Consider the following 24,622-nt stretch of genomic DNA (forward strand, 5'->3'; position numbering starts at 1 on the left):
AATTTTTTTAAAATGTATTTAACCAGAAGTTATGTTTGTTGCCTTCCCTTTAGCACAGGCGCATCTGTAGAATGAATTCTCAGCCGTTTTGAACTTTGTATGCTGTTTTTTTGTGAAAACACCTGTGTTTCAAGATCTGTTTTCTTCAATTGGCAAAGTCTTGTTCCAAATGCATACATTTGTACATACCAGTAGATGCATGAATTGTTCGTATGGGTTGATTACCTTTTTTCCTTCCACTCTGCATGTGAAGTATTTGTCCTCCTTAGAAATGGCAATGATCCATTTTTTTTTTTTTAAAGATAATTTTTTTTTAAGATAATCTCTCTACATTGTGCTAGGCAGATGCTTGGCAGACTTCTATGTTTAACTATTGCGTAAGATCATGCTGTTGGAATGTTGGTTTTCTTTGGTGCAATAAAATATGGAATTTAGGACCAGAAGAAGGGGTATCACTTACTTCACTAGTATGGGTATATGATTACTGATTACGGTGTCCACAGCATTCCACACACCTTTTGTACTGAATGTCGTGCATTTGAATGTACATGTATATACATAATGGTTGCCATTTCTGGATAGTAACCATAATTTATAAACATTTAACTGGTCTTTGACCTCTGCTCTTGAATGGACAACATGCAAGTCAGGAGGAGTTTAAGGTTTGCAGACACTTGGTGAAAACAGTCATGAGATATTTCTCTCACCTTAGTGTACTTTACCTTAATGTTTGCACAGCTTAATAAATGCTAAAAATGCACACTTTCACCTCTAGCGATGTTTAATTGTCCAGCAAGCAATGCACAGATTTTGGCTTAATGTTGCAACAACATTGCCATGTTACCTTGATTCTTTGTTGAGCAAATATAAAAAGAACCGCTTTTAAAAACCCTTATTTGAGAACATTCATGTTTGGTACATTGTGCTAAAAAAATGGTCTGCTGTTATATCCAGCATCTTGTACAAAAATTATTTATTTTAATAAATCTGCAAAATGATTCTGGTTCTGAGTGAAGTGGGATATGTGGCTATCAGTGTTGCTTGGTGCCAGTTGTCTTTTAACATTTTGTATAGTGCTATTATCCAGAACATTAATGTGTAATCGTAAGTATATTTACAGACAGAGGGATGTACAGTATAACTAAAGGAAGATGCAGTAAGTTAGTGTATCCTTGTGGGTAAAACTGGAGAGAGAAATAGACTGTTTAAAAATCTGTCTGCTCTTTTAATCTCTACCTCATATTTTTTGTCATATTTACAATGTCTTGGTGTAGTACAGCAGTTCATAAAGGTATACCATTTTATTCTACCTGTTTATGGCTTCTTTAAGAACAGCACCAAGCTGCTACATGCTTTCAGACCCACACAGACCAGGGGGAACAGAGATGTGTTTCCTTTGCTGCTTACGCAGTGCAGAGAATGGCATCAGGAAACAAAACACACCAATTTTTAATCTTCAACAAGTGATTCCACTCCAGGGATTTTTTTCCCACACAAACAAAAACCTGTGTAACCTGAACTGGTAAATACACGATTACTGTAAATGTATGTATGTGTATATATATATATGTGTGTGTGTGTGTATACAAAAAAGCAGCAAAATAGATCCGGAGATCCCCTTTACTTTGCAATAGGAAGCCAGTGAAAAGCATTTTAGCTTTGTGTGAGAGTTTTAATCCAATTTTTTTAATGGCTTCAATAAACATCATGGTTTTAAGCTATGTATTTAGAATTTTAATGTACCCAGAGGAATTTAGCAGTAGGTAGTTTTATCTTTAAAGTTTAAAAAACTCATTTATGCTCTTTCACCAGTAATCTGTGTTCTTTATACACACATTATAGATGTTCTGTCATTTAGCCTCAAGATCTTGCCATTTTCAGCTCTCCTCTTAGTTTAATGCGTGAGTTGGTTTTTGTCACAATAGAAGTGAGGGGGAAGAAATCGTATAGGTCAAGATTCTTATTATCTACAAGTAATTTTGTATATGCCTCCTGCTGTGATCTGAAATGCTGTCTTTTTTATTACTTGATCTGCATAACTGTGATTTATATATTAGTGGTCATCTTCTTGTTACTGCCATGGATAATCACACAGCATACCTCCAGATATTACCATTACTCTTACTGACATTCTCTTTTGCTTGTTGAGTTATTTTCAAAGCTTTGTGGGGGTTGTAGTCCACTGACAGCTGGAGGGCCAGTATTTGCTAGTCATTGTATTTCTGTATAGACTGCTTTATGATTCTCTGGTAAGCTGGAACTTCAGTGAATCTGATCCTAGTTTAGATACTGTGACTTTCCAGGAATTTACACAAAGCAGCTTCTTGTTCTGCAACTGAAGCTGCCAGTTTGTGTTTATATTGGTTAAGCCTTAAAGGGAAAATGACTAAAGATATGGATTGTTTGCTATAAATGTGTTAACTTACATTTCCCACCTCTCTCTCCAGTCAGTTTAGCTTGCCAGTTTTTCGCCTGGCCCTATCTTCAAGTCTATTTTTTTTTTTTTTTTTAATCTTATGCCCCTTTAGCCCTGTGTTGTCTTTTTTTCATTATCTGTGCTTACCTAAACTGCAGCGCGTACCGTTGGCCTTCTGAATTTCTTGTTTGCTAGCTCTGTGAGTTATGAGGACTAGACGATTGTTATTTTTCATAATTGAAAGACCGGGGTCTAACTACCAATATTTCTGTGGAGACCACAGTTTACAAAAATAACTTTCTTTAATTTATTTATTTATAAAATATTTTCCAGGAAAGATACATTGAGATTTCTCTCGTTTTCAAGTATGTCATGTGTAGCAGTTGTTTGTAGCAGTGAACATTAACTTTTCGTATACATATATAAACATCATTCTGCCTTTTCAAGGAAAGATTAATAACACCCTCATGAAAAATGTTATAAATGCACTGTGATATCTTTTTATTCCATGTAAATTGTTAAAATAACCTCAAAATGTGTCCCTATACTGGCCCCAAAGAGCCCAATTTGGGACACTCTGCCTAAGTGTCGGAAGACTATCAAGAACATTCCTTTATACAATTCTTTGATCTTATAAACTATCTCGCTGGAAACCTTCCAAAATAAATGTGGCACCTTATTACACAGCTGGGTATTTACAATGATTTTACCACTTTGTTTAAAATATATGAACAATCGATCCTGTGTACATGATTCATTTTTGTTCTCTCTTTGCGCAAATCCAAGTTGTTTTTGAGAACATTGTGGTGATATATTGCTGTTCTCCGTCTACTGAAAGGTCAGGAATGCACACAGCCATATATCAGTGCAAAATAAGTTTAAAAAAAAAAGTCTGTACATAAACCTCTATCAAAAAGGATGGGGTGGGAGAGGTGGCAGTATTATCACGCACCCCTCCCTTTTTTATTTTTTAGACGGTCTCTACTCTTGCTGATGGGTAGAACAGGGAGAGGTGTTGGCGCATGCGCTGTCAGTTATTATAACCGAATCTGGCTTAAATTGTAAAAAGATATCTATCCCAAGGCAAGCTGCAAAGTGCAGCTGTGAAGAAAGGCCCCATCTCAAAATAGAAATAAATAAAAAGTTTTTGTTTTGCAAAATTTCATAGCTGCCCTTTATTTTAATTTAAAGGACCAACTTCAGCTGATTTAAATTGTTCTGGGGCGGGGATTATCTATCTAGAGTGAAGTCTATAGTCTGAGCTAAACATGGCAAATAGAAAGAAGGAAACCTATTCACACAGTGGTGTGCAAAGTCAGGAATTCTAGTTTGTCTGGAAATGTCCTGAGTAAATGAAAATATTACGCAATCTATTAGGTTGCCTGGGTAGCTTTATTTGTGGTTTTAATCAAATGAATCTACTCACAGGTGAGCAGGAGAATCTTTTCGTGGTATGCAAGAACTACTTAAACTTTTTCCTGGCACTATAGGGTCTGTAGGTCCCCCTCCCGCCAGGCTAAAGGGAGAGGAAGGGGTTAAATTCTTGCCTTTCTCCAGCGCTGGGGACTCTCCTCCTCCTTCCGACGTCATCGGCCGAATGCGCATGCGCCAGTCCATAGGAAAGCATTCTCAATGCTTTCCTATGGACGCTGGCGTCTTCTCACTGTGAAAATCACAGTGAGAAGCGCGGAAGCGCCTCTAGCGGCTGTCAATGAAACAGCTATGTTTATAGAAGAAAGGGTTAATCCTAGCTGGACCTGGCACACAGACCACGCTGAAGTGGTCTGGCTGCCTATAGTGGTCCTTTAATTTGGAGCTTTTGGGGGGGGGGGTTCTCTCACTCAAATAGTTTCAGTGAAATGCAGTGCTTATATTATTTTCTTATCAGTGCAGCCCTGTAATATCCTATGACCTAGTTCAACTGGATTTGACATTTGTATCTTTATGTGAACCAGATGACTTGTGTTATTAAACCGGCAAGGATTACAAAATTCTCCACCTCTAACTTTTACAACAAAATTATACTCTTAATAGTAAATGGGACAAACTGTGCTGTGTGTAGTCCCACTGTTCTTTGCTGTGACAGGGCGTTACTGCTGAGCCTAACCCAGTATTTAAACACTTCCTTCAACCCACACAGCCTGTAAACATTACTTCCTTGCTGAACAGGCTGGTGATTGACGTGTTCTATTCTCCTGCCTCCTAAACTCAGTTTTCCACATTGCTCTCATCCAGCCAGAATGTGGAATTGTTCATTCCATGTGCCGAGTCGACATAAAGAGGATTAATGAATAAATAGATTGTCTAGTATTCCCATCCATACCAGGGAGTTTAGTTGCTTTTCACTCTATAACAGGCACATTTTAAATGGTTTGTGTGTGTACCTAATAAAAAGCATATATCCGATTTCCTTACATTTGCCGAGTGAGCCAGATTGTGCTGAACCCAAATGTGCCCGCTATCCCTCGTGTGCGAGTGCATAATGGTCATGGCAGGTGTATTTTAAATTTGCTTATTTTATTGCTTTCATGTAGATCTTCTTAAATCTTTCTAATACCACCTCTGTGACACCCTAAAAGTTATTTTTTCCCCATAAGGAGACGACCTGTGCATCACCTTTTTATGATGACATAGACTTTGGTTTTACAGTAGGCAGCATTCAGTAGACATGACTTGGAAATTTTGTATGAAGTGAAATGGGAATCCGATTCTGGCAAAGTTTACGGTGTGTGTAAAGTGGAACTCCATATGAAAATATGAATGTTTAATAGCTGCTTTTAAATTCACAGTAGATTTGTATATGCTATTTTATTGTGAGATCAATTTGCAGCAGAACTAAAAAATAAGTGCCCGCAATATCCCTGACACAGGGTTTCGTGTGTGTGTATATATAAATTAGTATTATTATTTTTCTAACCATTTATTTAATTGAATTTATGGAAAACATGTCACATTTTTTTTCAAATTTAGGAGCTATTCTTGGAAGATCTGAAACCCAGAAATGCATTTATTACAATGCAAGCTGGGAAAAGGAAAAGACAAACCGCAGTGGCATTGAGACCTGCTACAGTGATACGGATAAAAGGCGGCATTGCTTTGCTACGTGGAAGAATGTATCTGGAACTCTAGAAATCCTCAAACAAGGTTGCTGGCTGGATGATATCAACTGTTATGACAGGTGTGAATTAATGTAGTAATAGGAAGTAAAAGTGTAGGTCAGGTGGGAAATAGTTTGTCCTCATTAAGGTGTTGGTGTACAAACTCACATAGGAATTCACTCGTTTAAGCACATGTATACCAGAAAGCAAAAGCCGACAATAACCAGCGTTGGCTACCGTACTTGTTTTGTAAAGCTGTTTGCACAGTACACATTTAATTTTTTTTTTTTATAATTTTCTTTCTATCGTTGGGTATATGGTTTGGAGGACAAGAGTTGGGTTCAGCTAAGCTAGTGTAAAAGATTAAACTGATACTTTTTATACATTCATGTAATTTATTAAAGGGAAACTAATAATAAGAACTGCTACAGTTTTAAAATAATACATATATTGCTGTATTTTGACATTACATTGAACAAATGTGCCAAATAGTAAAGTCCTCAGGCCCTTAACGGTTGCAAATAAGGAACTCAAAAACTGCTTCTTTAAGGAAGTACATACTCTGAAAATAAGCTTGTGAGCAGATCACCTTAAGCGTAGTCTAGATTAGGGAGTGCAACCCAGGGTCAAAATCATCTGCACTTGTAAACATTGTGATGTGGGAAGCATTTTCGCATGCTTGATGCCACTATTTTGTGATCTCTTTCAGGAATGAATGCATCGAAAAAAAGGAGAATCCAGATGTGTTTTTCTGTTGCTGCGAAGGAAATTCATGTAATGAAAAGTTCATCCACTTGCCAGAGATGGAGATTACACAGCGTAAGAATTCTCAATGTTTTCATTTTATAGCTTAAAATGCCTGGTCTGTGTGTCACCATGCATTGTATCATCACATGACATTTAATGGGCTAAAACATGGCTATTCACAAGGTTGTACACAAAACACCTGGCAGACATTGCTTTCCTCTCATAAGAAACATGCACATTCTTTTATTTTTTTGCCTTCTAGGTGGCAAATTATCTTTAGATAAGTAATACAGAAGTGAATGTTCTGCATTATCTGAATGGCAGGCCAAGGTCAGTGCTTTATATGCTGTTAGAGGCCTACTTTTTGTGAAACTGAGCAAATGCATTCAGAAAAAGTCACCCAAAGGCTTATAGAACTAAATCCAAACTAAGTCCAAAAGTCCTGGTGGAGTTGTGTGGAGTGCACCTCTTACTGGTACCAGATCTTTTTCATTTTTTTCATTTTATTGAAGCAAGGTTTTGTTTCCTAATGAGTCATTTACTATAAAATATCAGGTGACTACTACAGATAATCAGCATTGCTGTTTTATTGCCACCTCCTTTGTTACTGGAGTAACCTGTTACACCTTGCTGTGGAATGAACGGTTTGTTAAATTATGTAATCTCAGAAGAGAAGTTTTTAAAGCCTTAAACACTCCAAGCCTCATAGCAAGTTATGCCTTTTGCACCCGGACCTACATGTAATTTCTTAAAATTACAAACTTTGTCTAAAGTCACTTTAGACAAGAACTCTCCCCACAGAATTGGCACATGGAATAAAAGGGCCCACTCGTTTCGGTAGTCTTCTTTGTACACCATGGAGGAGCCAGTGCTGTGACTTTTTTTCATGTGGAGTTACATATGTTAATACATTCAGAAAGCACTTGAAATTAGGTATTAAAAGATTTCCTTTATCCTACTAAAAGAAACGTGTAATTCTGTAGGCCATCTGCATTCTCCTCAGCTGAAAGAAGGCACAGCGTTTGGCACAAGTATTTAATTAAACAAAAAAAAGAAAAAACACAAACATTTCGGCAGCTAATGAACCATTAAAGACACTCGGCTGGCACTGCTTAAACCAAAGATCTAAAATGACAAAGCCTACGTGTAGAAACTGCTCTTCTGTCTGCTGTTATATAGAAATGACAGCTTCTTTCACAGTACACCATTCATGTTTAAAATCATATTTTGACTTATGACCTTTAAACTTTGAAAAGATTACTGTTATCCAGTGATTGGATATGAACACCTTTAAAGGCCTCAAGTTTCTCTAAACTAGTCTAATAAAACCAAATAAAGTGGTTTGCATGACCTACTTCTTGCTTAGGAGTTTCCATTAGCTTGTCAGGGCTAGCTCATTGGCTAAGAGCATCTCAGCCAATGAGCTAAACCCTTCTCTGCCCTGCTGGTCTTAGCTCAGATTGAGAGCTTCTAGTTCTGTCAGAAGTATTGCAGGCATGGAGCCGTGTCCAGCTGTAGTTTAAACCGTCTTCACAAAATACTCAGCAGCTGCCCATTGGAGACTAAGTGCCCTAATCACAGTGCTAAAGCTGGTCTCTGATTAGGGGAACATGCAATATCATGAAAACCCTAAAATAATGTTTTACTTCCTTAGTGTTTTTTTTTCCTTTGCCCTTTGTGATGGATTGTATTTTTGTCTTACAGCCACCTCAAATCCTGTTCCACCAAAACCGCCTTTATTCAACACCTTGCTTTACTCATTGGTGCCGATAATGGGTTTTGCGATCATTGTTCTTATTTCTTTTTGGATGTACCGACATCACAAGCTTGCCTATCCACCGGTGCTTGTTCCTACACAGGTATGTTTGTCTGTACAGCTACATAAGCACCTCCTATTCCTAAATAGTTAGCAAACACTGCAAAATTCATGTTCATAAAAAGATATAAGGCTTTCTAATGGATTGAACCTTTTTGTTAAGTTTTAATTCGATAAATGTGTAGAGTAAACCATAGCCCAGTACCCACAGGTCATTTCCCATAGGTATTGTATTTTGCTGAAGGGAATTGTCATGTTAAAAACAATTTCTGCTGCATCTGGCTTGATAAGAAACGCGCATAGCTTGTTTCTTGGATTAAAATGAATGAAGAAATACGCCAGGTATTCAGTTAAAGGACCACTATAGGCACCCAGACCACTTCAGCTTAATGAAGTGGTCTGTGTGCCAGGTTCAGCTAGGATTAACCCTTTCTTCTATAAACATAGCTGTTTCAGAGAAACTGCTATGTTTATCTATGGGTTAATCCAGCCTCTAGTGGCTGTCTCATTGACAGCCGCTAGAGGCGCTTCCGCGCTTCTCACTGTGATTTTCACAGTGAGAAGACGCCAGCGTCCATAGGAAAGCATTGAGAATGCCTTCCTATGGACTGGCTGAATGCGCGAGCCTCCTGCCGTGCATGCGCATTCAGCCGATGACGTCGCTGAGGAGGAGGAGGAGAGTTCCCCGCCTGGCGCTGGAGAAAGAGGTAAGTTTAACCCCTTCCACACCCTAGAGCCTGGCGGGAGGGGGCCCTGAGGGTGGGGGCACCCTCAGGGCACTATAGTGGTCCTTTAATGTGTGCTATGCTAATCAGCAATTTGCTACTTCAGTAAATCTAAAAGTACAACAAAGGCTTCTGCTGAGAATGCACACTCACCATATTAGTAGTGAGAAAAGAAATATAGACTGACTTTACAATGTGTGCTGCTTCAGTCATATGTATTGTAAACAACAATCTGTAAAACAAGTATGTTTTTATTGTAATTTCTGTAGATTTTCTGTAAGTGCTCATTGTTTATATGCCAGTAATATTGATTATCTGGCATTTAGCTATAGGTTTGCATAGTCTGAGAAGAAAAGTTTTATTTGGTGTTGATGTAATGTGAGTGACTTTTTTAGGTTTTGTTTTCTTCACCAGATTGTGTTAAAGTGAACAAAGCCTGACGAAGGCGCATTTAGAAGCGCTGAAACGCGCGTTAGGTAGTTTAGTCAGGAGTGGTTCCAGACTTAGAGATCTTAGTCAGCTTTTGATTATATGCTCTAGACTTTGGGCTTTAGGAGGTTTATTAGGAGGGAATTCTCCACGATTTGGCGTTTTATTTTAGCCTTATTCTTACACACTCACTCTGTTGAATGTGGGTGGTCTGCTGCATTGATTCTGTATGGGTATCTCTGTAGATATACGATTTTTTGGTTTCATTACTGATACTACTAGTGCTACTTTATATATTTGTGCAACTTTGTTGCCTGTGAGCACTAGCTCTTCCAGATCTTCTAGCCTTCCCATATAGGAGCTTTTGGAAGATTTTTTTTCAGTTTTTCACTGGTTCCCCCTTTTCCTCCTTTAGCTGTGACTAGTCTTGACATTAGATCTCGCCTCATAGGTAGTTCTTAAGGACGACCATTTGATTTTTCTAACATTGTTATTGTCCACTACCACATTTATTTGGACTCCACTCCTTATTTATTTATTATTTTTTGTTCTCTCTGTTATTTTCTCTATTAGTATTCTCATCGTTTTATTATATCCTTATTAAAGGTTAAGTTTTAGCATTACAATTAGGAAGGGGTTTCCTACCTTGGGCAGTCTGGGGTTGAGTTTAGGTGTTACCTATCTCTCTCTAGACTGTCCTCCTTTATACAATTTTTCTTTATACGTATGTAAGGGTTACCCCCTTTTGGATTCCCCGGACACACTTACAGGCTGGTTGCCTCAGGCAACTGGCTTCTTTCGTTTTTTCTTTAAAGTGAACATATATCATACTTTTGTGAAGGAGTTTTTATTCAGTGGCATAAATTCCCCTTTGTTTTATTTACTTAAATGTGGCGCTAAGGTTTTTGGTTTTTGTTTTTACTTTACACGTTTGCATGTAAAAGGGACAAACCACAGTCGCACACCACTCTTTGCAAATGGTTCAAAGCATTCCTCCATCATAGTTTCAACTCTTGTCTCACTCCCAAAAAGATATGATCACATACCTAAAGGAACCCTACAGCTGTATTTTACCCATACAGTCCGCTGAACCACTGATAAATGTTCGAGTATACTGTAGATCCACTCACAGACTATAGAACTGTGTATGTGGTTTTAGCCATTGTACACCAAAGCTGCTTTGATCTTAGTCACTAGTCCAAATGCAGGCGCTGATAGTGTGTGTGTGTGTGTGTGTGTGTGTGTATATATATATATATATATATATATATATATATATATATATATATATATATATATATATATATATTTTATATTTAGTTATAGTGTCTAGTGTATTTGTCATCCTGGGATATTGCTGAGCATGGCAGAAAAATGAATTGGGATAAGATCACTTATGTAGAGGTTCAAGACCTTCCATTCATTACATGTATATTGGGTTAAATGTGTACATGAGTTCACCGATGCTGTCCAAATTATAGCTGAAAGGAATTCTCTGGTATTTACTGTGAAAATTCTACGTTATGTTAGAGTTCTTTGAGGCAGGAACTTGCAAGCTAAGATTTGTGATTGAAAGTGTTGTAGTGAATTTCTCTTTTAAACCAGCCCTCCCAGTATCGGGTGACATAAGGAGAATGTGATAAGAAAGAACCACAATTTACTTAAGGTGTTTGTTTTCTAGAAGGCAGAAAAATTTGCGTACATGTCTTACCAGGAATCCTGTATTTCTCACTGCACCCCAGCCAACGGTCAGCGTTTTGCTTGTTTTAGTTGCATAAATGCCACACCCCCAATTCCAGTGCTGGAATTTGGATTGGGAAGGTGTTATTGTACCGCAAATCCTCGTCTAATGGTTCCCAAACACACACAAAAAGTAACACTGACAGTGGTTGGGCTGCAGTTGAAATGCTCAGATTTAATGTGCGCTTCCCTCATCAGTGATCAAAACAAGTTTGTATGGACTTTTAAAATGGTTTGACCAGCCCATTATGTATGTATGTATGTATGTATTTTAATGGAAAACCATGATTTTCCTCTTTTCTAAATTTGCAAAGTGGCTTAGTTGGGTATAGATATACTTCTAAAGAGATATAGATATAATAAAGAGATACCGTATATACTCGAGTATAAGCAGAGTTTTTTAGCACATTTTTTGTGCTAAAAAACCCCAACTCGGCTTATACTCGAGTCAGAGTCTGTATTATGGCAATTTGCATTGCCATAATACAGACTGGGGGGAGAGGGGGGCTGGCAGAGCTGTACTTACCTTTCCTGCAGCTCCTGTCAGCTCTCTCCTCCTCCGCGCCGTCCGTTCAGCACCTCGGTCAGCTCCCAGTGTAAGTCTCGCGAGAGCCGCGGCTCTCGCGAGACTTACACTGGGAGCTGACAGAGGGAGCTGCACAGACCGCGCGGAGGAGGAGAGAGCTAACGGGAGCTGCAGGAAAGGTAAGTACAGCTCTGCCAGCCCCCCTCTTCCCCCCACTGAACTACCAATGACACTGGACCACCAGGGAAGGAGCCCCCCTCCCTGCTATGTATCAAGCAGGGAGGGGGGGACGAAAAAAATAGAATTAAAAAAAAAATTATTAATAATTAAATAATAAATAATAATGCAAAAAAAAAAAATAATAATTAATAATATATTAAATGCCCACCCCCACCAACACATACACAAACACACTGCATCACATATACACACACTGCATCACATATACACACACTGCACTCATACACACACTGCATCACACACACACTGCATCACACACACACTGCATCACACACACACTGCATCACACACGCTGCACTCACGCACACTGCATCACACACGCTGCACTCACGCACGCTGCACTCACGCACGCTGCACTCACGCACGCTGCACTCACGCACGCTGCACTCACGCACGCTGCACTCACGCACGCTGCACTCACGCACGCTGCACTCACGCACGCTGCACTCACGCACGCTGCACTCACGCACGCTGCACTCACGCACGCTGCACTCACGCACGCTGCACTCACGCACGCTGCACGCACGCACGCTGCACTCACGCACGCTGCACGCACGCACACGCACGCACACACACACACTGCACTCACGCACGCACACACACACACACACTGCACTCACGCACGCACACACACTGCACTCACGCACACACACACACACACACTGCACTCACGCACACACACACACACACACTGCACTCACACACACACACACTGCACACGCACGCACACACTGCACACACACACACACACACACACACACACACACACACACACACACACTGCACTCACGCGCACACACACACACACTGCACTCACGCGCACACACACACACTGCACTCACGCGCACACACACACACTGCACTCACGCGCACACACACACACTGCACTCACGCACACACACACACACACTGCACTCACGCACACACACACACACACACACTGCACGCACACACACTGCACGCACACACACTGCACGCACACACACTGCACGCACACACACTGCACGCACACACACTGCACGCACACACACTGCACGCACACACACACACACACACTGCACTCACGCACGCACACACACACACTGCACTCACGCACGCACACACACACTGCACTCACGCGCGCACACACACACTGCACTCACGCGCACACACACACACTGCACTCACGCGCACACACACACACTGCACTCACGCACACACACGCACTCACGCACACACACACACACTGCACTCACGCGCACACACACACACACACTGCACTCACGCACACACACACACACACTGCACTCACGCACACGCACACACACACACACACACTGCACTCACGCACACACACACACACACACACACACTGCACTCACGCACACACACACACACACACACTGCACTCACGCACACACACACACACACACACTACGCGCACACACACACACACTGCACTCACGCGCACACACACACACACTGCACTCACGCGCACACACACACTGCACTCACACACACACTGCATTCATTATATACGCACACTGGAAATAAATATTCAATGAATATATACGCACACACACTGCACTCATACGCACACTCTGCATTCATTATATACACACACTGTAAATAAATATTCAATTAATATAATTTTTTTAGGATCTAATTTTATTTAGAAATTTACCAGTAGCTGCTGCATTTCCCACCCTAGTCTTATACTCGAGTCAATAAGTTTTCCCAGTTTTTTGGGGTAAAGTTAGGGGCCTCGGCTTATATTCGGGTCGGCTTATACTCGAGTATATACGGTATATTTGAACAAAGCTGCATATTTTCACTTGTAGAAATTAAGCATTGGTGCGTATAGTATGCCTTGCAGTGCCGAGCAACTTTGAAGGCCTGGCTAGTAGCATAAGACTTCAAGTTTAAAGCTCTATATTAATATCTCTAGTCCTGATAACGTTGATATTTCAATGTTTGAATTTTATTCTAGAGCAGTGGTGTTAGGCTTGGCACAACTGATGTTTGTGTTAAATTTCTCAAGAAGCACTAACAAATTTTAGACTAGCTGAGCATTATGGGAAATGTAGTTCACAAACAATTGGGCTGCAGTGGTTAACTATTGCAGCACCAGGGCATTAATCGTTAACTTTTGAGTACCCAGCTGTTAGACTGTTTTCTTTGATGCTCAGCCAGACCGTTTATGCCAGTTGGTTTTCTGTCTTTCCACATTATCACCACCTCTCTCTGTTGGCTGCATGATCTTAAGGTCCATGTGCGGAGTGTAAAGAAATGCTGATCTTTTTATACCAATACACAATAGAAGTCTTTGGATGGCCGTGGACACCAGCAGAATACACAAGGCTAAATGACATACTTCTAAAATAGAAAACAGCAGTGCATGTCCAAAAAAAGTTGTCAGAGGGCTACTTTAAAGCTTAACTACCTATTAATTATGTTATTGTATGGAAGTAGAGAACATACGGTTTTATCAGTACATTGTGGATACTTGTGTTCCCACACGGTGGTATTCTATAGTGTTGCTCATGCAGTAGTGCTTGATTGCAAAATCCTGTATTTGGCACTGGATGAGTGGACACATTCTTGGGGAGCCCAGTTTGACTTTAGAGAAATATAACCTGTATCTGGGAACATTGTTAGTGCAAAAAAACAGATTTAGTTTTAGAATTTGCCAACGGCTAGCCTTGTCATCCACTAACTTGTAGGTGATGGTAGCATGTTCCTCATTCTTCAGACATTTCAGAGTATTTCAGTTATTTATCATCTTGGTATGTGCTTATATGATGTTAGTTTAGCTTGGCTTTTACTCATTGCTATAATCACTAAAATGTTCCCTGATTCCCCTTAATCTGAACAGTCTGGAGGTTTTCAACCAAATTCACAGACCCCACTTTTGGCTTATTTATGCTATATATCTGTCTTTGATATATACCTGTATGTTGTAGAGCTACCCTGCACTGTTTCTTGCAATGCATCTGCTCATACAAAAGTGTAGGAGGGGGGAATAAGACCCCGAGAACGAAATGGTTAATTGTCATTTAGTTTCCTCAAGTTTAAAATTGTAATATAAAAAAAAAAATAATAATAATGTTCACAAAACGTACTGCAAAAGTTTTTACAACAGTGACCTCTACTGTCTGAAAGTAAAAGTGTACTATTTTGCATGTGCAGATTGTTCATTGTATATTATTTTGTCTGTAAAGTAAACTTTTTAACAAACTTTTATTACAATATAAGAAAATCTACAGCACTGTACAATATATATTATTAAAACAAAGCATCCTGTATTTTGTTCCAAAATGGACATTTCCTACGACACCTGTTGTACTCTAAAAGTCCACATTTCTTTTCATTTCAGCATAATGCAATGCACATTTCTAAGTGATCATAATGTGTTTTATAATATTAAGTACACCATATATGTCTGATTTTACCAGCATAATTGTGGAAGGTCTGTAGGTCTTGATATTAGAATGAGATTTCTTATTCTGTTAGCACACGTAGTAATTCATTTTGCCTGTGTTTTTCCTCACAAGCACGCCTTTCACATTATGATAGAGGTAAGATACAATGTTGCTTGTTTACACAGCATAGTTTTTGTAATCTTCTGCATCAATTCCCCCTCCCAGTAATATGCATGACACAAACGTTTATTCTTACATTTATAACTGGTCATTACATGCCAACACATGCCAGCCTGCGTGCCTGCTCTGGAATAGTTTACTGGCTGCTGTGTACAAGTAACGGCTGCACCTAACCGTAGGCACAATTACTTCCATTTGATATTGTTTGACGAGCTTTTCAAATGATTTCATATTTTTGGATAAACTATTAAAATTATTTTCTCAATCTTAAAATATCAAAATGTATCAGATGTAAAAAATAAAAATAAAATATATATATATATATATATTCTCAAAATATTACAAAGCTAAAATATTTTTCATAGTAAATAATTTCAAAAGTTTATCCAAATGTATTTGGTTATTTCAAAAGCATATTCAACAATAATAAATCGAGGTCAATAAAAGCAGAACTAATGCCTTGTTCTAAGAGATGATGCACACTTTCTAACCAGATGTTGAACTTTGGAATACTATGGGAGTATCTTTTTTTTTTTTTTTTTTTTTTTTTGCTTTTGCCTTTTTGTACCGTTTGCACTGCTCCTGCATTTATTGTAAGAGTTTATTGGTGTACTTAGCCCTTTATCTGGCTGTTGAGTGTTGTACATTTGTATGTCATGTGTTGCACTCCCATACACCATTTAAAGGGTTAAATATAGTTACAGCAGATCCCTCTTTTAAGATCCCCTTTAAGAATGCCCTGAAATTGTTCTTGGCAGTCTGCCATGTGTAGTGATGGATAACCTTGACCTGGCAGTTATATCACATGGAGCACCACCATCTTGGTTAGCTGGACTTTGTAGGAATTGGTATTCACAAACCACTGCGGTTTGAGGGCCAGCTGCTAATGACCAAGTGGCATTGAAACGACTAGTCCGTGTGCTGCCACTAAATTCAGTCACTTCAGAACTTAAACTGTATTTGCTATTCATTAATTAATATGTGCCTGGCACACAATGGGTTTTTCTGCATTGCTTACTAGTACATTAGTGGGTAATGCCAGGTCCCACGTATTTGCACAGGTTCTGTAACATGAAATGCCTTCAGTAAATGTGCATGACGAAAACTGGTAGGTCACGGTTATTTAAACCAATTTGTATTTTTGTCTTCTGTCTTTGTACTTATGTCTTCTGGCATTAATGAAATGTGTATCTACATTTTGTTTTAGGATCCAGGCCCTCCACCACCATCCCCGCTATTGGGCTTAAAGCCTCTGCAGTTATTGGAAGTCAAAGCAAGAGGGAGATTTGGTTGCGTGTGGAAAGCGCAGTTATTACACGAAACCGTAGCTGTCAAAATATTCCCGCTACAGGTATGTCCTGACGTGTTTTAACACAGCTCTCAAATATTTCATCCTGCTGCAGAGACATGTTATCTTTACTCAGAGTACACACACAGACTGTCTCCAGTCTATATATTTGGTTTATTCATTTTATTCATACCATCATTAATCTAGTCACAGAGGTTTTTTTTTTTGTGAAGTTTAGCTTTCTACTTTCTGAGAAAAAGGGCTTCTGTGTTGCTTAAAATGCAGTCACGCTTAGAAAACAATAACATATTTTCTTTTAGCATTGATTAATGCATCTTATTCAATAATTCATCGATGGGGGCTATTTTTGTTAATTTAGATTCCCTGGAGTAAAAGTTTCAGGATGCCAAGTCAGTCATCCAAAGAGCCTGAGGTTTACTGTTGGAGATTGCCAGAGACTACTGTGGATTGCTTAGTAGAATAATATAGGGATTCGTTCTCCTCTTTCTAAATAAAATATTTATTTTGCATATTATACAAAAGTCAGGGACCATTGCACCCGAAAGTGCTTTGTTTTTCACTCCTCTACGAATGTCATGCAGTTCCTATATAAGGTATGTAAAAGGACAACTGTCACTTCAGGTGTTTTCTATTTTTTTAATTTTAGAATAATCCTTTCATCAAGTTTTCAGAGGAATATATATACAATTTTAAATGCACAGAAGCTGAGATTATATATTATAAAGACTGATGTTTTTTGTTTTGTGTTTTTTTTTTTTTTTTTTAAAACACTGTCAAACTGGGGCGTGTTCCTCATTGTATTACATGTACTTCATTTAGAAATCTATTTTAATTTTTTTTTCCAAAACGTGATGAAAGGATTATAGTTAAAAAATTGCTTTGAGGGAACAGTTGTCCTTTAAACAAACGTGCAGCAAATCTCCTCAGAGGGCCTCCAGACAACACCACCTTTGTAGACCAGATACACAAACTGAGTTTGCAAGTGTTGAGCAAACCAGATGCATATCACATAAAACATAATAAACAATATTTGGCCACACAACAATCCTCTCAGTGCCTGGTTTGGAGATAAAGGAAAAAAAAATATTTCCCTATTTTAGTAAGTAAATTATTAAAATGACAAGGCATACCTCTGGTTGTGAGAACCACTTGACTTTTTTATACCCACTTAAAGCACATGTTACAGAAAGCCTGATGGCTCTTGTCAGCGAACCCAAAATGTATCTCTTCTGTTTTTCATCTGGACATAATAGCATAAGCATTTTGTGGTTATACGGCTAACACTTCTCATTTACGTGGGAGCTTACTCAAAGCATTTGTTGTCATGGAAACACCTTAGCTGTTTATATAGTCTATCCAAGTGACTTTCTTAAAGTAACAGTGAAGTAGTCTCAATGTCCAAAATTGAAAGGGATGCGGAGGTGGGGGACAAAAGATCTTGGGTGCTTAGAAGAAGGGGGGAAAAAGCTAGACTGATATGTCAGCTCTCACCTTGGAATCTTGAAAGTGTCATATTTTCTCCAAATAATAATAAATATGTTGGATCCCACTGTGCCTATAGAATTTCATATTTCTTTAGAGTTTACTTTTAGAACTAGAAATTGTGAAAAGCTCCCGGAGATATGCCACAGCACCTATATATTGTCTCCACGGCAGTGATCCAAAATACAACAAAATAATCTTTGTTAACCCCCAGAGTGAAATGCAATGTGCTAAATGACATTTAACCTGATGGTATGCATAAACCAAATGTAAAATAAAGATACTATGTACTTTACAGCCTCTCCTCGGTATTTCCAGGTTATTGCTATGCTGCTAATTAAGTTTATGTACAGTACTTTGAGTAACTCTTCCTGTTGCCTTTGTTTAGGATAAATTATCATGGCAGAATGAATATGAAATTTACAACCTGCCTGGGATGAGGCATGAGAATATCTTACAGTTCATTGGTGCTGAAAAGCGTGGTACTAACCTTGACACAGACCTGTGGTTAATAACTGCTTTTCATGAAAAGGTATTTTTTTTTTTTTTTTTTTTTCACTGATGGGTGTTTAAATATGTCAGGAGAAAAGATTGGCTTCCAATGTAGCTGTATAGAACAAAGGATTGCCGTGAACCAAAGACAAAAACCTGTTGTTTTATCTTTTTTTTTTTTTTTTTTATGCTTAGGGTTCGCTCACAGATTTCTTAAAGGCAAATGTAGTTTCGTGGAATGAACTTTACTATATTGCAGAAACCATGGCCAGGGGATTGGCCTATCTTCATGAAGATATCCCAGGTTTGAAAGATGGGCATAAACCTGCCATTGCCCATAGGTGAGTTCAGTTTGTTTTTTTTCCTTTTCTATAATCTAAAGACTATAATTTATACACAGAATAGTGTGTATATAGATTTGTTCTAGCTAAACTTTTGGCTGTTACAAACTTTATTTCCCATAATTCCCAGATGATTGTATTGCCAATAATCGATCCTCTACAAATATTGTGAGATTATATAGTTTAGGTTACTATAACCCAGTGGTTCCCAAACCAGCTCTCAAGGCACCCTCACACGTCCAGGATTTAGGGTTATCCAGTTGTAGTTAGATTTTTGACATTTTTTTTTGTTTTGTTTTTTTAACCCCTTAAGGACACATGACATGTGTGACATGTCATGATTCCCTTTTATTCCAGAAGTTTGGTCCTTAAGGGGTTAAACACCATAACCACTATGGAGAAGATCCTTAGCCTCCAGCTGCAGTATAACCTGGAATCGATCACCGAGCTCCCGTTAATGATCTTCCGCTCTGAGAAGCAATGTTTTTTTCATAAGCATCAATTGTGCCTAATAAGGCCCTTTCATAGTGATATCTAATTACAATTTTATTTTGTTCAAAGGGATATCAAAAGCAAAAATGTGCTTCTTAAAAACAACTTGACTGCTTGTATAGCAGACTTCGGTCTGGCTTTGAAGTTTGAAGCTGGAAAGTCTGCAGGTGACACTCATGGCCAGGTAAGGGATTTTAATTTATTTCTTACGTTTCTTCATCAGGATATCTTTGTACACCGCAAGTTGAGAGTGGTGTTAGCTTCTGAAATGTATGGGTAGGATTGGTTCTTGGTGACCTTAGCTCTGTCGGCAAAGTATCTTTTCAGTATGTGCTTAATGATTTTATTCTTTGATAATTATTTAAGGTGTGCATCTGTATTTTGTGATTTCCATATATAATGGCAGAAAACATTAGACATCAGGACTAAGCTGCGTTTTTCACAAAGCCAGGAATTGTGGAGGGTTGATAGGGGAATTGCAACTGGAAAATATAATGTGTATTAAATCTCCCATAATGCTGGCAAAATATCAGGGGAGATTTAGTCCCCAACACCTTGTGTGCCAAACGTTGCCTACCCCTGCAATATGAGGTTGCCTGAACATCTTTGTAAATGTAGTCTGCATTGATCTGCAGTGGCAAGGTTAGTCTGCACAGCCTTTTTTTTTTTTTTTTAAATATTTCTTTGCTTTGTGTTTTCAGGTTGGTACCCGGAGATACATGGCTCCAGAAGTACTAGAAGGTGCTATCAATTTCCAGAGGGATGCATTTTTAAGGATAGATATGTATGCATTTGGCTTAGTGCTCTGGGAGTTGGCGTCAAGATGCACCGCTTCTGATGGTAATTTTTTCCCTCCTCTATATTTTTTTTTTATTTAACAGTTGCTTAGACTTTGTAATTTTAAACATGAATAATGCACACCTGCTTCCATACCACAGTGATCATTTTGAAAAATGCCAAATCTGATTTAGTATTTTAAAGGAGCCTGCTAAAACTCCTTTCAACCTCCGATCCAGCTCCTCTGTGTCTTTACAGAGGTGGGTGTTCTGTAAAAGCCATCTTCTTTCCATCCGGTCACCTTTTCAATTTGCCCTGTTCTGCAACTGCAAAACGCTGGCTTAATTTGCCAGCATACTGACGTGTGAACTGAGCGACCTCCATCAAGCAGTTCTTATAATTGCAAGTCCGCACTAGTAGCATAGGCTATAGGGTGTTACCATAGCAACCACAGGGCATGTGCTATGTGCAAAACACCTGTGGGAGGTATTTTTTGCTCTCACATTTCAATCCATTCTTTGGCATAGTCTGTGCTGAAAAATTGACAGACTTTACTTCCACCTGTCGATTAATAAATAGAATTTTCTCTTATCTATACATTTGCTAGCAAATCTGTTAGCATAATGTATAGATAGAATTGCATGCTCTTTTAAAAGAGCATAAGTTGTTAATGGAATGACAGGTTCCCTATGAGTACTCCAACCCGGTCAGTAGATTTGGTTATATTTGATAGCTTTGGGGCATGCTGTTTAAGATATAGAATGAAGGAAATGTTGCATTAGAGGAAGGTTGTGTTTGAGCTTCCTGTTTACGTAGCCAAAGCTCTGAGGGGTCTATATACACTTGAGGTGAAGTTTGTAGATCCAAATTTGCAAATTCAGATCGTTCAATTCTAGTTTAATTTCGAAGTTCTATAGCTACACTGGGTTTGAGCTCTGCAGCCATCCTGGTGTTTAATGTTCCCGATGCTGTGAGTTTTAATCAGTTGACCTTCTGCACTCAGAAGTCCAATTAGAGCAGTGGTCTCCAACCCAGTCCTCATGGCCCACCAACAGTCCAGGATTTATGTATTTCCCTGTTTTATTCCAATGGATATACTGACAAAACCCGGACTGTTGGTTAGCCATGAGGACTGGGTTGGAGACCACTGAATTAGAGAGTGAGTCCGCACTCAAGCATTGAGACACTTTTTAAAAAAAAAAAAGTTAATATTTGTTTTACAACTTGTTTAAAATAATTTTAAAAATGTCTGCAGGTCCTGTGGATGAATATATGTTGCCATTTGAAGAGGAAGTTGGCCAGCATCCGTCATTGGAAGATATGCAAGAAATCGTAGTGCACAAAAAGAAAAGGCCTATATTAAGGGAGTGTTGGCAGAAGCATGCAGTAAGTACTGAGCTAAATCTACCAAACCTAGTTGGGCATTGGCTTTGTTGTTTGGAAGCAGATATCTTCTAAGTTTCCTCTTTTCCCACAGGGGTTGGCAATGCTCTGTGAAACAATCGAGGAATGCTGGGATCATGATGCAGAGGCCAGGTTATCGGCTGGGTGTGTAGAGGAGCGAATCATTCAGATGCAAAGACTCACAAACATTATCACACCCGAGGACATAGTAACAGTGGTCACGATGGTGACAAATGTGGACTTCCCTCCTAAGGAATCTAGTCTATGATGGTTGCACCTGGATGTGTTTTCCAATCAACAGGACTCTGGTTTGGAGCTGCTAAGCTAAAGAAATGTCTTTCTTACAAATTAATGCATTTTTCATGTGGGAAAAAAATTGGAATTGGTTGGTCTATGAATGGAATGTTGGTTTGGAGACAAGACTCTTTTGATATTGGTTTGCCAGACTTCTTTCATTCCATGCAAATGCCTGAAGGGCACGTGACTTGCAACACATTTTAGGATGAAAGAAATAAAAATGAAGTAATGCAAAAATGAGGATCCCTTCTCTGGCTGAAAAGATGCACCGATTTTCTAAACATGTCAGAAAAAGACTAATACCTTAAGTGAACTACTGCTATATACATATATATATAAATATATATATATATATTATTTTTTTTTTTTAAATCAAAGCATTTCATTTCAGATTTAAAAAAGGGTAACTGTTTTTATTGCATTTGCTGTTGTGTTTATATCAATGACTATTGTAATGCCAATATGACACAGCTTGTGAATGTTTAGTGTGCTGCTGTTCTATGTATATAAACCTAAATAATCAGTGGAACATATTAAAGAGGCTTCCAAGCATACGTCAACCTCCCTCAACAAGGTATACCTCAGTTCCACAATTCTCTAAATTATACAATTGAAAACACTAAGAATTTTTAATAAATTGTTCCATATTTTTTCCCTTTTTTTTTTTCCTTTTTCTTTTAATAATGTTTTGTAATTTAGCTGTTATTTAAAAACAAATATATATAATGAGCTGTGATTTTAAAACCTTTTGGATCAGGAATAATTTTCTGAAGTAGCTGCTGATCTGGGACTATCCGAACTCTCAGCCTATCCCTGCTTGGCAAAGGGTGGTGAGAGGTAAAGTCAAACAGATGAGGGACAGTCGCTTGTGCACTGACCTTTTCACTATCCTGGATACACTCTCGGGCAGCAAAGCAAGTGAATGATACTTTACTTATGGATTTCTCTATCACAGGAAAAAATATTGACATTAAATCGCCATTTTAAAGCAGTTTTATTTTTTGACATTTTTACTTTCCTTGTGATGCGGTTTCTAAAAATGCATCAAATTCTTTTTCTTTACATTTTCTAGGTGAAAAGCCTTAACTCCAAACCTCCGAATTGATTTTACTTCAGTACTCCGTATATTGGTTTGCTGTGTCTAAGGAATAATTTAAAATACAAGCATGTTTTATTGTATTTTTCTTTGGGAAGGGGAGTCCAATTTGTGAGCTGTAACACTGGAACACTCAGTTCTCCTAATTTGTCTGAGATGACGAGTTTCATGTATGTGTGTGTGTGTATATATGTATATATTTGTTAGTGTATATACATATATATATATGTTTGTGTGTGTACTTTTCAGCAAAACAGGATGCAGAATAGTCTGCATGGCTGTTTCATGATCACCTCAGGAAGTTTCGTTACCCAGAATTCCTCACTGCTTTTTAAGACTTATAACCGCACAATACACGACCATAGTGCCATCATGTCGAGGTAGCATCTGTAATCTGGGCTCTCTCTCTGTTTCTCAAAATCCTTTAGATTTTGTTCACCGCAGGTTTCAGATGTTTCAAAATAATACAATCAGGGAACTGTATTAAAATATATTACCCTCAAATATGCAATTATTATTTTGAGGTGTAATCATTACTGGCATTGTTGGGTCAGTGCCCAGCAAAAAGATGCAAAATTGCAACAAAGAAACCAAACAAACAAAAATATATATCTCTCTGATTCCGATGGGAAAAGTACTTCTCAAACACCTGAAATGCTAGCCTGTGAAAGCAGAAAGGCGATTGATGTTTTTTACACCGTAATAGTAAAATAGAATAGTTTGGACTTGGGAATAGGTGCCAAAGTCTCTCACAATGGAATAACAAATCATGAATAAGTACATGCCAAAGTGAAAATATTATTTTCCATATTTTTGGCTTCTTTTAAAATGAACCTTCATTAGCCAGTATTATATTTGTAAATTTTGATGCAGGAAATTTTTTTAAGGACACATTTATAATCAGCTGACTGTGAGTGTATATTTGCTACTCTTAATAAACCACAGGGCTTGTTATGCACTTATTCTCTGGGAACAATACAATTCATAACGTACAACGAATTCTAAAGAAGTAAAGAAGACTGAATTCTGTTTTCAATCAAACACAAAAAAAACGCTATACCTACCATGATTAATCCTTGGATATATTATCATCCTTTGCCGACTGTGGGTTAGGTTCTATTCGACAGTAAAAGCTTTCTCTTTTAATTGGAAAGCCATTTTTTAATTGATATCCATGGCAAAATGATCATCGGATAAAAGAAATAAGCTTAGCATATCTAATACAATCTTGCCCAATATATTCAATGAGGAGTGTAACATACAGATCACAACATCTACAATGTTCAGGGTTAGCGTTTAGGAGCCTAAAATCCAGCCTTTCCCACTGAGAATGTATTTCTTTCCAACTCAAGTCACGGCTGCCATTAATGAACTTTAGTTGTCATTGTCCTCACCCCACCTCTTGCAAGTTGGCTAATACACCAACAGCAACCACTGTGCAAACCTAAGCATTGCAGGTTTGATTCCTAGCAGGTTTTAACTGAGATTCCGTCTATATACATGATGTTACATGATATATATTCATGATGTTTTAACATTGCCATTTTAAATGCTAGCTTTGTGGAATATTTGAAGGAGATGCTCATGTCATGCTTTTCTTTGCGTCCCCTTTAA

At 38.4% G+C, this 24,622-nt stretch overlaps 1 protein-coding gene across 2 annotated transcripts in view; it reads left to right on the forward strand.

The window, feature by feature from the left end:
• The window catches only part of ACVR2A (activin A receptor type 2A), a 46,007-nt gene extending 23,780 nt beyond the window's left edge, over positions 1-22,227 (forward strand). The window contains exons 2-12 of one of the 2 annotated variants that reach the window (XM_063429383.1): positions 5,387-5,594; positions 6,224-6,333; positions 7,966-8,120; positions 15,271-15,294; positions 16,526-16,669; positions 18,498-18,641; positions 18,797-18,942; positions 19,504-19,618; positions 20,136-20,274; positions 21,467-21,597; positions 21,689-22,227. In XM_063429383.1, coding sequence (XP_063285453.1) covers positions 5,387-5,594; positions 6,224-6,333; positions 7,966-8,120; positions 15,271-15,294; positions 16,526-16,669; positions 18,498-18,641; positions 18,797-18,942; positions 19,504-19,618; positions 20,136-20,274; positions 21,467-21,597; positions 21,689-21,883 — 1,511 coding nt within the window. In that variant the 3' untranslated portion in view covers positions 21,884-22,227. The remainder of the gene's footprint in view (positions 1-5,386; positions 5,595-6,223; positions 6,334-7,965; positions 8,121-15,270; positions 15,295-16,525; positions 16,670-18,497; positions 18,642-18,796; positions 18,943-19,503; positions 19,619-20,135; positions 20,275-21,466; positions 21,598-21,688) is intronic. The other variant, XM_063429384.1, reaches the window with a different exon arrangement.
• Positions 22,228-24,622: the final 2,395 nt, after the last annotated feature.

This window comes from Pelobates fuscus, chromosome 8 (genome assembly GCF_036172605.1).
Source record: "Pelobates fuscus isolate aPelFus1 chromosome 8, aPelFus1.pri, whole genome shotgun sequence".
NCBI lineage: Eukaryota > Metazoa > Chordata > Amphibia > Anura > Pelobatidae > Pelobates > Pelobates fuscus.